Below are 14,336 nucleotides of genomic sequence, written 5' to 3' on the forward strand. Positions count from 1 at the left end.
ATCTCTCTGCACACACTGCCAAAGTAGAAAAACCATGAATTTTACAGGAATGAATTTCATGCACATTATCAAAGTAGTGCTTTCTTAGAATCAGTGCACCATTTATAGATGTAGAATGCTTCTGTTCTGAGTTAACTCAAAACATCCCCAACTCCCGCCGCCCCACAAAAACAAGCATCCCAAGGGCTGGTGAGTAGAAATTTCACACATTCTAAACCTTTAAAGGGAGCTGCACAGAAGTTAATGCTGTTGGCAGTGAGTTAATAAGGGCCCCAGGCTCTCTGGCTTGCAGGTCTCACATACGGGAACATTTAGTCTCTGCTGAGTGGCCAAGCCACTAGGACAGCTCTACCCTGTCAATACCCACCTCCAAGCCCACCTGAGACCTCGCAGCCTTCTATAGGGACGAATAAGGTGAAAATGACAAGAAGCCCTCAGTAAAGAAAACAGTTTATTTTAAAAAAGCTCTAGTGTTCTGCCCGTGCTTGGCCCCTGGATGGAGCTAGAGTCAAAAGTTACTACCTGCACGGGACTGAAGGCAGGCAGGGTGCAAGGTAAAAGGCAGGTTTCTGTCGGGCGAGCCCCACATCTGTTGTACATTTTTAAGGAGATGGCAGTCCAGCTCCTGGTGGTAAGAAAATGTAGACTCCCAAAATTCATGTTAACTTTACTCACAAGTTAAGGAGAAGTCAGTTGCCTTTGTCATGATTTTCCAAACCACAAAGCTTTAAGAGATACTGGGGTAGCAGCAAGTGGGGCTCAAATCTTGTGTCAACAAGTCCCCATGGGTCATTTCACTTAGTATCCAAGTAATAAAGCCAACTCTTCTTCTCCAGGACTGGAATCTCTAGGTTTTTCCACCATAATCCTGAATCCAGTGACCCCCTCCTTCTTCCTCTCGGACTTGGGATGGTCAGCCATCCGTGGGATGCCAGGCAGCCACACTCTTCCTTCAAATGTGAGCAGGAAGCCTGATGACAGACCGAGCTACTTTCAAAGCAGAACGGGTCACAGTGGGCACTTGGGGTGGCTCTGGGGCCTCCTCCTGAGGCACAGTCAGGCTGGGGTTCCAGCGCTCTGGTGAGATGCCTAAAGTAGGGACACTTTCCAGCCCTAGCTCTGGGCCAGCACAGTTCCCCGGTTTGGTTGTACCAGTTCACAAGCTCTTAGCTGGGTTTCTGGCACATGGGGCTCAGCTGAAAACAGGTTGAACAATGTTGCTAATTCTTCAGAGAAATCCTGGAATAAGCAGAAAGGTGACTGAAAAAGCAGACGCATGATTCTAACACCCTTTTTACTAAAAATCAGTCCCAAATGTGAAGCCCTAGCTAAGCAGTGAGTAGACAACCTAGGTATTTTTTTTCCCCAACTGCCTTGTACATGGAAATGGACTTGTCCTGTTAGTACTCTAGGATGCTCAAGTTGAACAGGGCGAGCCTGTATTGGGAGGCTCAGAACCACTAATGAGTACTTCATATGCACATTATTTCATCTTGAAAAACCCCATAAGGTCTAAGTTATTCCCATTTTATGGATGAAGAAACTACTTTGCCCTAAATCACATTAGGAACTGACTAAGATTAAAATCCAGATTATCCTGATTATAAACACCCACAGTTGGGAACTCCCTAGCAATCCAGTGGTTAGGACTCCGCAGTTTCACTGCCAGGGCCTAGGTTCAGTCCCTGACCCTGCAAGACAAGCAGTGTGGCCAGAAACAACCCCACCATCAGAGGGGTTTGCCAGAGGTATGCCATGCTTTCTATCTATCTGCCATCTTCCCTTCCTCCACGGACACAGTCCTTCATATAACAGCTACTTAAATGTGAAGGAGGTGCCCTAGAGCAGCCATTTCATTTCAGGGTGGGCTTCAAGACATCTGACAATATTCACTGAGCTTTGGAAGATCCTCAGGATGCCAGGCCCTATCACCTGCCCCTCTTTCAGGATAAAAGGGACATGACACCTATTCTCTCCAGATAGAACATGAAGGCTTCTTACCCCTGGCCACTGGGCCTCATAGAGGCTGTCCAGGCAAGCCTTTATCTCCATCCGTTTCATCAGATCTTTCTCTACCAGCTCCCGGAGCAAGAAGAGCAGCAGGTCCCACTGCAATACACATGGAGAAAGAGCTCAGGGGGCTAAGAGGACTGCACAGCGAGCCTGATACAGAGGACAGAGCTGCTGAGGGAGGAGGGGAGATGAGACTGAGGAGTCTCTCTGAGTGTACAGGAGAAAATAAGTACAGCCCCAGAAAAGGGGACTAAACCAGCTAATAACATTTGGGGCAGTGGGTGTAAAAGATGATTACAGAGGCTTCTAAGCCTGCCGGCCAGCCCCCGTCCACCTTCTCTGGCTCACCTCCTTCGGCCGAGTGTCTGCCAGAAGCGCCACGTTTCTTGGCCTTAGTAGCAGCTGTAGGGGAACTGGCACCTGAAAGTCATCCTTCCACAGGGAGAGCAGCATGAGCAGGAGCCTCCGAGCCTGCCCCCTCTCCAGCTGGTGCTGTGCCGGAGGCCCCAGGATGGGAATCTGATCTGCAACTGTGGGAAGAGAGAAAAGCCAAGCTTTAGAAGTGGAGGCAGGGTCATGTGTCCCTGGGAGGAAGAAGAGCAGAAGAAAGCTGTTTTCTAATCTTGCTTGTACCCAACCCAGAGAACTGGGGGATCTGGCAACAGAGGGCTGTGATAAAAAGGAGCCATACCAAGGAGGGACGCTAACTCCACAGAGCACTTTGCCAGATGCTGCTCAGCCGGTGGGCACAGGAACTGTGGGGGAAAAACAGGAGTCCCTGGACATTAGCACCATAATTCAAGCAGCAGCCCTGGGCCAGTGCAGCTCTGATTACCAGTCACCAGACGAGGATACGAAAGAAGAGCATCATGCCATGTCTCACCTGGCGGCACCGCAGCATCTGGCCCAGGTGGCCTAGAAGCTGCTCCAGATACTCAGGGGCAACGCCCTCCTCAGGGTCCCGGGGCCCCACAGCCAAGGAGAGCACGTCCTGGAGAGAGGAAGGGTGGATGCAACATAAGGCTTCAGGCCAGGCCAGGGCCAAGGAGGCCACAGAGAATGTGGCTTGGGATGGGGATCAGCCAGTGGAGAGAGGCAGAAAGAAAAGGAAGACAGGGCTCTGGGGTGAAGTAATGGGCCAAGGTGCCCTTAGACTTGGGACTTGGGCAGGGCAGGGCAGGACAGCACAGCTGGGAGAAGCAACCAAGTGGACAACAGAGGGAACAGATGGAATAGATAAGCCAAGGGACAGTGTGCTGCCAGAGCTCGAGATGCCGTACCAAGCCAGTTCTGAAAGCATTTATGTCCTACCACGTACACGTGGTATTTTCTGTCCCTCATGATTCTCCGTTCATTTTCTCAGGAGAGTCGAGGCCTCAGGACAGAAATCATCTGTGTATTGAAAACTGTAGCTAATGGCTGCTGAGAGTTTCCTTCTCCGTCTTATATACTCTCGAACTTCAGTCAGTCCTTTTTTGTCCCTAGTTTTAAATCTTTGTTACAACACTACTACCCCAACTCTGGGCCAGTTACTAGCTTAGGTCCCTGTCCCAGTCATTCCAATTCTGCAGCTGAGCATGAAAACAGCCCCAATTTGTGAATGAATGAATGTGGCTATGTGCCAATAAAATTTTATTTACAAAAACAAGCAGCAGGTTGGATTTGGCCCACGAATTGTTCACTGATTCCTGTTCTAGACAGTATAAATTCTTTTTATCAAATGAAGAGCACTGATTATTCTTACTGCCTGTAACCAAACAAGCATCATCTCCCCCAAAGGAGAGTGCTTCTGAAATACTGTCCCAATACTGGGATGACTGTTCCTTAGAACTTTCCTACTGCACTAGATAGCCATTCCCTACTCCACTCCCGATACCATCTATGTACCATGTACTCAGTCAACCATTTTCACATCTACCCTCTTCCCTTTGACCCTTTTGGGTGATTCAAGTATAAAAGTCAGAGAAAAGCAATTACTAAAACTATTCAATTTGGTCCTGCCTAACTCTATTCAGTAACAAAATGGAAACTAGCTGGACAACACAGAAAGCTGCTACACAAATACTGGAGCTGAGGAAGAAAGAAGGGCGACGGAAAAGAGCAGGGAGCAGGAGGAGGGGAGCCGAAGGGAGTAGGGAGCTGTGTACTTTTATCTCGGAGATGAGGTGGGAGGGGAGGGGAGCATGGTGCTCACAGGCACGGGAGCAGCCCCTCCGCTCCCCCCGGGCAGCTGGCTCAGGACCCTGGGCGCGAAGCGTGCGACTCACGGCCGCTTTCACCTCCCTTCTGATCAGTGCTGCAAGTCAGAGGGAGGACAGAGAAGCGGTCACCAAAGCAGCCCTGCATAGGCTCACCATGCCAACCCCTGCCCTTCCCTGTTACCAACTGGGCCTGAGTCCTGTCTTCCCCCAAGTGGCCTCCAACTTCCTGCCAGTCCACTTGAAAAACCTGGTCAGTCACTCCCCTTCCCTGGACCTTACCTGTGATGTTGGCTGACAACCATGCACAGGCTTTCTCTGTTGCAAGGCTCACAGCAATGTTCTCTGCACTGCTTAGAACCTGTGACACAGAAGTAGTTTTGAGTCGGGGGCAAGTTAGGACAGTGGTGAATGCCCAAGTCCAGGACTGGCCCGCCTGCCGCCTCATGTGCATGTTGAGACACACAGCCCCACAGCACTCCTCCCCCACCACCCCAGCTCACCACCCCCAGGACTACTTCCTACGTACGGCTGCCGGGGTCTCCTCAGGAAGCAGTGCCCTCACGGCACCTGGACTCTTCTTTTGGCAGAACCTGAAAGGAGACAGAGGTCAGTGATGTCTGGAGACATCAGCTGGGTCCCTGAGGGCACCAATCCACTGAGCTGGGAGAGCTCTGCCACAGGGGAGGGCGTGCTCAGCTCTGTGGGCCCAGCCCAGATGCCAGGAGACTGGACAGCCAACCACATGCCCTTCCAATTCAACTCTAAACTTGGGTCCTTAAACCTCTAAAAACCAAGATAAGAGCCTACAAAGCAGGCAAAAATAGAATGACAAAAGCAGGGTGGGAGAGGACATGGAATAAACAATATAAGAAAAAAAAAGGACAGGAAAGTAAAGGCTAAGAGAAGAGTGGAGATGAGAGGATCCAAATAGACTGGCATCTTACTCCCGCCCCTGGGTCAACGCCTGGGCCCCGTGAGGGCACAGCTGGGAACACAAGATCTCCAACAGCTGGGCTGGATCGCCCCCTTCCTGTCCCTGTGTCACCAGCTGCTCTTGAAGAAGCGATTCTGCCTGGCGCACCAGCTCTGCCACCAGCGTGGCCCTGCAGCAGGAACAGCAAGAGGTAGTTGGGAAGGCTGAATTGGAAAGGGGCTGCAAATTCAAGCAAACCAGGTCAGAATAACTTGAAAGAATGTTAGCCATTTCAGCCTCCCCCATCCCACTGGGCCCTTGTCCTCTATTACCCGCTGTCCCCACCCCTCAGCTGACTTTCCTCAGTTTGGCAACAAGGTGTTAAAGGGGGAAAATAAGGAAATGAGCCTGGGACCTGCAACACCTTCATTCCCAACCCCCTCAACTCAGACTCACTTGATATGCTTGACACAGTTAGAACCAATTCTCTCTGCCACAAACTCCACGGTCCTGCGCAGGGAGGGCGGATGGTTGTGGAAAAAGGCTTGGGCCAGCTGTGCCTGTGGGAAGGAGGGAGCAGTGCAGGGAAGGGCTCCCTTTCCCTTACCCATGGGGTGGCCCCTGCTTCCACCCTGCCCCTTACCTGCAGCCCCTGTGTGGTCTGGGGAGGCTGGGCTCCCAGGCCCGTGGTGGTGGTGGGGGTGATTTTCCTGACGAAGCCCCCACTCCGTCCACTGCTGCCCGACACCCATGAAGCGAGCAGTTTGCGGAGCTCTCCTGCATCAAAGAAGCCCAAGTGCTTAGTTCCAAAACTGTCCCACCCACCCAAGCATCCAGACTAGCATTTGTGGAATAGACAGAACGAGGCATCAGGGCCCGCCTAAGCATAGAACAAAGTACGAGGGTGCTGGGCCCATGGGGTGCCTTTTGGGTTCTCATGAAGGGGCAGGCCAAGGACCAAGGACCCTCGGGGAAGAGTATGCTCACCAATATAAGGGCAGCAAGTGTAGAGCAGCTGCTGGTCCACCACAGGCATGCTGTCCTGGGGGAGAGAACAGGTCAGTCTGGGGAAGGCAAGTTTCCCTTCCTCCCAGAAATGGGGCGGTCAGGTTAGGGAATTACGTGAGACTTAAGCTTATATTCTGGCTTGTGTTGCTGGGCCTGCCGGCAGGCAGGCTACCTCCCTTACTCTTGTGGTCCCCATGGCTCTGGCTGGACCCCAACACTTACCAAGCCATGCTCTGAGGCTACTGTGTCCACCTCTAAGACATCCAACTGACCCTCTTCCAGAAAGAATAGGTCCTCTGGGACTGTGGGAATCTGGCAAGAGATTAGGGCAGTGCCAGCCAGCACTTTAGGGGTTCATCACACCTCCGACCTCATGGCCCCAGGGTTTAAGACAACCAGGTTCAAAGCCACCTTCCTCTATGGCAACCCCATCCTTCCTCCTCTGGGCCTTTAGCATCTGGCCCCGCTCTCTGTCAGAGTCCTACACTTCCCCTTTGCCCATTTCCAGCCACAGTAGTCATGCCCCCTTTCCCCAACCTGGACCCTCATTCCACCAACCTGGAAAAGCCAGCCTAGGACAGCAAGCAGCAACAGCTTGTTCAGGAAACACATCTCTCCTTCACTTTCCTTTGACAAGATCAAGCTCCTAAAAGGTAAATGAGGGTGTGAGTGGAATCTGTGCAATGAAAGAAATGGAATGGAGTTTAAAAAAAAAAGCTATCACTGGGAAGGTGATTCTCAAAAGGAGACCTAAAAGGGACTGCTGTTGTGTAGGCAACCAGGTCTCATCACCTCTCCCAGATCTGTACTCACTCTTAGCTGGGCCACAGTAGGAATAGAAAAGGGCCAAAGTGCAAATAACTGCCCACTGTCTGTCCTTGTGGATCAAGGCCTGGCCTCTCCCCTGAGGGTCAGCTACAGCTATGGAAGTACACAGGAAGCACAAGCTGCTTGGCCCTCTTCAAAAAGCAGCAGCCTCAGCAACATTCTCCCTGCACCCTTTTCTCAAGCCTTGCCCTCTCTTGACTCACCGATGCAGGTGCAGCAGGAGAGTGAAGACGCTGCGGTAATAGTCCAGCATGGGGACAATGTGGTCAGCAAGAGAAAGGAACTCCACCAGCCAGGGCACTGTGAGCACTGCTCGGCGTGCCCGCAGCCCCTGCTGCAGCAGAGCTCGCACATCCAGGACTGGGGGCACCTGGGAGGGCCAGGGTCAGTCAGGGGCTGGGGAAAGCCTTCTAACACCATTGCCGTGCGGCTCCTCCCAGCTCCCTCCTTACCAGCACCCCCATTCACCTGGCTCCTCAGGGACAGAATGGAGTCCTGGAGTTCACGGGTCAGGGGTGGTTCAGGCCCCCGGTATGGCAGGAAAGCAACAAAGCCCAAGAATTTGGCCAGAAGCCTTAGGCTGAGCAGCACCACAGCAAACTGCCTCCGTTCACCCTGCAGGCCATCAAGAAGTAAGAGGTCCTAAGCATTAGGCTTCTAGAACAAAACCACAACTGTTACAGACTTCTTGAAAATACCCTTTCCCCTCTAGAGCAGAGCCTCCCTTCTTCTGCTTTCTAACCTGCCAGTCCACGTCTGACTCCCCGTCCTCATCACTAGGCTCAGGCTGAGGAAGGGCGAGGCTGTTGAGTTCTCGGATCTTCAAACTCAGACTATCCATGAGATGCTGATTAAACTGGAAGCTATGAAGGGAAGGGGGGAAAAAGGTACTAGAAGAGGTGCAGGAAGGATAATAGAGGTGGTGTTCCAGACAGAAAGGCTCAGCAGGGCAGACATAGGAGGTCAAGGAACAAGGAGTTTACCTTCGTAGGTGAGAGAGTGAGAAGGGAAATGGAAGCAGGAAGTGTGGGTTAGAAGGAGGCCGGGCATCCCCCAGTCCCACCCGCTGACATTCCAGGCCAAGGAGAGCAAACTCTTGCCCTTCTGGGAACACAAACCTCTTCAGGCCTCTGCCCCCACTCTCGGCAAGACAGGGGACCTTTACCTGCTGGCACTCAAGATGAAGTCCCTGAAGAAGCCCTGACAGCCTGGGAAGGTAGGGGGTGGGCAGGGGCCCCCACTGCTCTGAGGGGCCACAAGCCGTTCCTGTAGGCGCCGCAACCGCCCCAGCTTGTCAGCTCCAAGCATATTTAACACATCCGGAGCCTCACCCAAGACAGTGCCCCCAGCACCACCAGGACTCTGACACATCTGGGGCAGGGGGAGGAGGAGAGAAATCGATAAACCAGTGAGTTTTTCTGGAAAAGAAGGGCTGAAGAAAATGAGGAAGCAGTGAACAATACGGGATGCCCACCCTATATTGTGTGCCACAGATATATTTTTTGAGGTCTGCATTATATTCTTATTTTTACAGGTGAAGAAACTGAAATTTTAAGATTCAACATCTGCATAGGGTCACAAGAGCTAGGATTTGAAACCAGACCTAACCCTGCGCTCTTTCCGCCACACCACAAAGCAAGGGCAAGAAAGCAGGGAGGGACTGAAGGAGGGCCAGGACAGCCGGGTGTGTGAGGGGGCCCACGGAGGCAGGAGGTGTAAGGCAGGAGAGCGCTCTGGCTCGCAAGCTTCCACCACCACCCAAAGAGCAGAACTCTCGTTCACTCTTCAGCCAAGGACCTGCCTGTTCTCCTGGCCTGTCCCAAAGTGCCAGCCATTCCTTGGCACCTATAATACATACTGTCCACTGGAGACAGATCTCCTGCTGGAGCAGTTACCTGGAGAAGTTGTTTTTGGAAAAGTCGAACAAAATGGCTGTGGCTGCAGGCTGCAGAGAGTTGACCCATCATGGCTCTGAGGAATAAGAGGCAGGGATGGAGTGTGATGGGAGGAAGAAGGGGAGAAAGATCTGAGAGAACAAGCCAATCCTTGAGACTTTCAGCCCTCTACCAGGGGCCTGAGCAGCCTTCTGCCAGAGCTGGCTGGCACAAGGATATGGGGAAAGGTAAAGGATACTTTCCTTAGCACCAAGATCCCTCAAGGCTAGAGATACACTTACTGAAACTGTCAGTCGCTCAGTCATGTCCGACTCTTTGCGACCCCATGAGCTGTAGCCTGCCAGGCTCCTCTGTCCATTGGGATTTCCCAGGCAAGAATACTGGAATGGGTTGCCATTTCCTTCTCCAGGGGATCTTCCTGACCCCGAGACAGAATCTGGGTCTCCTGCATTGCAGGCAGGTTCTTTACCATCTGAGCAACCAGGAAGCCCTTAACCTTACACTTAACCAAATATGGAATAAGACCACCCTTCTCATCTTCAGTCTACACTGACTGCCAGTGAGCTTCATGACCAACGTGGATGGGAGATCACCAGACAAGAGGACATTCTTTCTGTATCCTAGTTATCCAGCTACGCAAAGTTATCTGTATTGTCAGATTAGATGATGGAGAAAATAGAGGTTGGAAAGGGTCTAAGCCAGTGACGGGCCTAAACTCACACAACCTGGCATAAGAGTGTTCCACTTTATCAATCATTTGCAATCACAGAGCAAGTATAAACGATTTCTGAGTAGAAGGAGTTGGAGAAACAAATCCCTTTTGAGTAGAGGCAGAGGTGGCAGTAACTAAGAGATTAAGGAAGACAGAAAACAGCTTTGTGCTAGAAGGAGTTCGGGGTGGGGAGAGAAGCCTTTCTCTAATCAGTTACCCCAAAAACCACTAAGTTGCTCACTGCTGGAAGCAAGAAAAAGTGACCAGTGTATGAGCACATACCTGATCCTGCTGCCCAAGCCCTTCTCAAAATCCCAGCCAGGCTCCTCATGGCGATCTTCCCACTCTCGAAGTACCTCGTAAAACACATCCCTGGCAGACACATAAGATGTCTGATCAACTGAAGCACAGTTGGCTTAACTCATTCTCAGGAGTGCCTTCTCTAGCTCAGAACTGAGGACAGGACCATTCACAGCTCCATTCCTTATCCTCTCCAAGGTTCTCTATGTGATAATCCCACAGACCCGACAGCAGCACACCACAGGCTTCACATGCTTCTGTGGGCAGTTAAGGCTGATCTGGCACTCTCATCTGAGAACCCTGTGACCAAAGTCATTGCACCTGCGTGAAAGCTGCTACTGTCAGAGGTGTGAGTCCATGGGCATGAAACAGAATGAGGCTAAGTGGCCCTTAAGATGTTTGCTATGCAGGGCCTGGTGGTGCTAAACTACACCCGTTAGGACCAAACAAACTAGTTTCTATGAAAACAACATAGGCTGCCTGTCCCGGAGAAAATGCTGCTTCATCCCCTCCCCCAAAGTCCCCTTTTCTCATCACCTCTGTTTTTTGAAAGTATGAAAGGCTCGGTCACTGGAGAAGTTAGCACGATTGTCAGTTTCTGGCTGAAAGGAGACAGCTTGAGCAGAAGGTGGCATCGCCAGAGAGACCTAAAACAGTGACATTAGGGACTGAAAGCAGAGTTCATGCTCAGAAAACTTCATCCCCATATTCTAGTCCAGAATTTTAGGCCACATGACACTACAGTGGTGTGAGCTGGGCCGCCTGAATTATGAGACTGGGAAGGGTCAGATCCAGGCTAGAAGAGGTGTAAGATGGGGTCACTACCTTGGCAACACTGCCCTCATAGGCAGCTCGGAGGCAGCCTTGCAGAGCTGGTGAGAAACACAGTAACCGCTCGTTCTCAGCCAACAGCTTCAATGTCCCTTTGTCCAAGTGGGAAAGAATGCTACAGGGATAAGAGCACACACGACTGAGAATGGGACAGACTGCAAGTAGGCAGCTGGCATCTGCACACCACAGTGTGCTACCTGGAGCACAGAGCAGGCACATAAAGAAAAGTCATGGGCCAAGGATTAAAGATGATAAAGGCAAAGGGAAGGGAAACGAGACCCCACAGAGCAGCTAACGACAGCAAAGCAGAAACAGTAGACAAACCCAAAGGTCAGCTACCAAGACTACTGGGGGCAGTTTGATTCTTTCAAGGGCTTAATTCATAGCTTTGACACGAAACTGAAGGTTACACGTAGGAAAAAGTCTAAGGTCACTACACCTGTGTCAAGCACAAGCATGCTTCCGAAGTAGCCAGAGAATCAAGTGAATAATGCGAATAAGGTTCAAATGCCTCAGCTGGGGAAACTTACTGAAATTGACGTTCCAAAACCTTCACTGCAAAGAAGACACAATCATGGACACTCTGGAACAGAGGGCTTTCCAGGGAATCTAGGACAGTACCAAGCTATTGGTTAAAAACAATTTCATTTCCAGACATCATTTCTCAAAAAGAGGCTTGTTCACCAACCTACAGCTCCTGGAGTTGTTTCAAGGTCACTGTCTTTGGCAGCCACCATCCTCCGGGCAGTAAGGAGCTGAAGGACGAAGAAAAGCTCCAAGAAGAGGTTTGGTACCAGGTTCTCTGGTTAAAAAGGAAACTCCAGGGTATTGAACGCCAGTCAAAACAAAGGCTCAGTTCTACACATCTTATCAATTATTTTACCCTGTAGTTCTACAAGTGTCTTCATTCCAGGGCTCTGTTCTCACTCACCTGCAATGCATGAAGAGTAGACAAGGGCAACCAGCTCCAGACGGTGGTGGGAAGATACTCTGGCAGGGTCAGCGGGTTCAGCTGTGAGGTGTCCTGTCCGGCTGGGGTGAGGAGATCCTGATTCTAGGGTGGGACAGGCAGGAGTAGGTGACTGCTGCAGCTGCTTAGAGCTACCAGAGAAAGAGAAATGTCATGAGCAGTCAGCATGGCTTCTCCTCCGCAGCCACACTCAGGTTCCTTAGAGACATGTCCACAGCCCAAGAAACAGACCCAGGGTTCCCAGGAGACAAATTAATCACAGGGAGAAGCCCTGCAAATCCCCCCCAAAGGAAGCTGACATCCCCGGGAGCAACAAAGCCATACCGCTCCTTCCTGAGCATCTCCCGCTCCTCTTGCAGACTTCTGCACCCTGAGGGAAGCCCATGGCCCCAAGGGCTAGTGTCTAGGACTGAGGGTTGGGAACTGGGAACACAGCTGATTGGGGGTGAGGTGAAGCAAGTCTTGGGCTTGGACAATGATCGCTCTTCGCTCACTGGAGTTGGGTTGATCCTGCGGGAAGGCTTGGTCCTGTTGAAGAGCAGCCATAGGTTTTCCTAATTCCCATCTTCAAGCATCTCCCCCTCCACCATAACATCTAGCAACCCTTGCAAAATGCCCCTCACCCCGTAGATATTTCACCCCCTACTTTCTTGTCATTACCACGCTCTACTACAGAGCACCCAGCCTTAATTTTTTAACTCCCCTAGCACAGCCATATTTTAGAGGGCTCATTCTCACCCTGCAGAGCCGAGGGGAACGGAGCCCACGGGAGGGAACTCCTCCAGGTTGCTGAGGTTTGGCGGATCAGAGCGCGCGAGGCTGGGGCTGCTGGGGCTGCCAGAGCTCCTGGGCCTCCGGCCCCCGGCCCAGGGCAGGCACTCCCCGCTGACCCCCTCCTCCGGGCCCCCGGGGCCGCGGCCTCGCTCGCGGGCCGGCCCCGGGCCCCGCCTCCTGCCCCCACGGCGGGCCGAAGGGGCGTCAGCGGTGGTGGCGCTCGAAGCCTCGATCGGAGGGAAGAGCTGGTTGCGCGCTCCGCGGCCGCCCCGCGGCGGCCCCCCGGATCTCCCTGGCAAGCCTGTCGAGGAGCCCGGGGCCTTGGCGGGGGTTGGGGGGCCCTGCGGGAGGACGCGGCTGCTCTGTTCCCTCAGGAAGTTCAGCAGGAATGGCACGAATTCCTTCCGCAGTGGCCGAAGTGAGCTCAGCGCCGCCGCCTCCCTGGGGTCATCCTGAGGGAGAAGTGGCGAGGGGCGACAGTCAGTCAGCTGCAGTGCCGGCGCAGGGCCGCGGGCAGCCGGGGCCGCGGGGCGCGCTGAGGCTGGCGGGCGGCCGGGGCAGCGGCCCCTAGTTGGAGCGCACTCGGCCCCGGCTGACAGCCAGGCACTCTAGAGGAATGGGACGGGAGGAGCGGTATGTCCCGCGGGAAGCAGCTTCAGGCCAGGCTGGGGGCGTGTCGGCGCTGTTACCTCCGAACTCTGGGCGCTGCGCGCGATCCACCGCACAGCGGCTGCGACCGACAGCTCCTCTCGCAGCAGCGACTCCAAAACGGCCGCCATCCCGGTCAGGGCGCTCTGAGGCGACTGCGCAGGCGCCGGCGCGCCACGGGCGCCCTGGGAAGGGCGGGCCCGGCGCCGCGGGGCGACCGTTGGGCCGCGGGGCGGAGCGGGCAGGGCCGGGGGCGGGACCGGGGCCGCCGCCGCCGACGGCGGGGCTTCCCCGCACTGAGGCTAGACTTGGGCCTTGGCTCCTGACAAGAGGCCCAGTGGCCTGTCAAGTGCAGCGTGCTGCTGTCGGTGAAGCCGGGCCCCGGCTGCCCTGGCCCGAGGGTGACCTGCCGGGACTCGGGGACGCGGCGGGGAAGACCAAGGGTCCGGGAGAGCGGCCGGACCGTAAAGGTGAACTACTCTCCGGAGAAGATGCCTACATCTACGATAAGCGCATTCTTTTCTTTCAAGTTTTCTAGATTCAATCGTCACTACCCTAAAGAAATTACGATAAAGTTTGCTTAACTTCATTTTGACCTTGCCTTTCTCAAAAGCTGAGTTTTCAATCCCCTGCCCACTCGTTTTCCAGCACCCACCAACAACTGATCGATCATTTAAGACTTTAAGACGGAGGGGCTTTTTAGGATCCTCAGCCCACAACCCTTAAAAGTGCCGCCACCCTGCACACAGAATCGCCGTCTTTATTATCCCTTATACGTTACACAAGGTTAATAGTTCAGCTACTTTGCAGTTATTAATAGGCATACATATGATTAGTTTCTGGTAGCTTGTTATTTCTTAATTTTTTTTATTTCAAAAAATACGAGAATCACCTCTTTGGATGTTGCTGCTCACTGAGAACTCAAGAAAGGGAAACCGGGCTGAGAAAAACAAATGGCACTAATATTTCAGGCCAAACCAAATCAGGAAGGGTGAAGCAGTGCCCGCATGAAAGCCTCCTGAGAGGTCCCTTGGTTCAAAGGACAAGGAAAAAGAGGGGATGCTGGAAAGCAGAAATCACTCCAGTGATACAGGGACGTTTCCTGCAGAGAAGGGAAAAATACCTCCCAACAGCGATACAATGATGGGTTGAAACAGAGCTTTTAACACTTTCAGTTTTATTACATGGGGAACCCTCTCCTCACATCTCTGAACCCTGGTTGTTGTCTGCAGGGGAAATTGAA

General features: G+C 52.8%; 1 protein-coding gene across 2 annotated transcripts; it reads right to left on the minus strand.

The window, feature by feature from the left end:
* Positions 1 to 432: 432 nt before the first annotated feature.
* CDAN1 (codanin 1) lies at positions 433 to 13,261 on the minus strand. 2 transcript variants are annotated; one of them, XM_027553659.1, is made up of 28 exons: positions 13,135 to 13,261; positions 12,410 to 12,897; positions 11,996 to 12,199; positions 11,633 to 11,802; positions 11,390 to 11,503; positions 11,232 to 11,310; positions 10,696 to 10,816; positions 10,408 to 10,517; positions 9,853 to 9,942; positions 8,859 to 8,934; positions 8,129 to 8,334; positions 7,706 to 7,826; positions 7,432 to 7,578; positions 7,167 to 7,333; positions 6,694 to 6,781; positions 6,358 to 6,447; positions 6,115 to 6,169; positions 5,771 to 5,904; positions 5,584 to 5,687; positions 5,159 to 5,317; positions 4,741 to 4,804; positions 4,494 to 4,572; positions 4,161 to 4,309; positions 2,897 to 3,004; positions 2,705 to 2,768; positions 2,362 to 2,543; positions 2,002 to 2,109; positions 433 to 1,239 (listed from the first exon to the last, which is right to left on the minus strand). In XM_027553659.1, the coding sequence occupies exons 1-28, from the start codon at positions 13,222 to 13,224 to the stop codon at positions 1,114 to 1,116; spliced, it is 3,693 nt and encodes a 1,230-aa protein (XP_027409460.1). In that variant the 5' UTR covers positions 13,225 to 13,261; the 3' UTR covers positions 433 to 1,113. The 2 variants fall into 2 exon arrangements, with proteins under 2 accessions (XP_027409460.1, XP_027409461.1); XM_027553660.1 differs by lacking the exons at positions 433 to 1,239; positions 2,002 to 2,109; positions 2,362 to 2,543; positions 2,705 to 2,768 and having other exon boundaries at positions 2,916 to 3,004; positions 4,208 to 4,309.
* Positions 13,262 to 14,336: the final 1,075 nt, after the last annotated feature.

Source organism: Bos indicus x Bos taurus, chromosome 10 (assembly GCF_003369695.1).
Source record: "Bos indicus x Bos taurus breed Angus x Brahman F1 hybrid chromosome 10, Bos_hybrid_MaternalHap_v2.0, whole genome shotgun sequence".
Classification (NCBI taxonomy): Eukaryota; Metazoa; Chordata; class Mammalia; order Artiodactyla; family Bovidae; genus Bos; species Bos indicus x Bos taurus.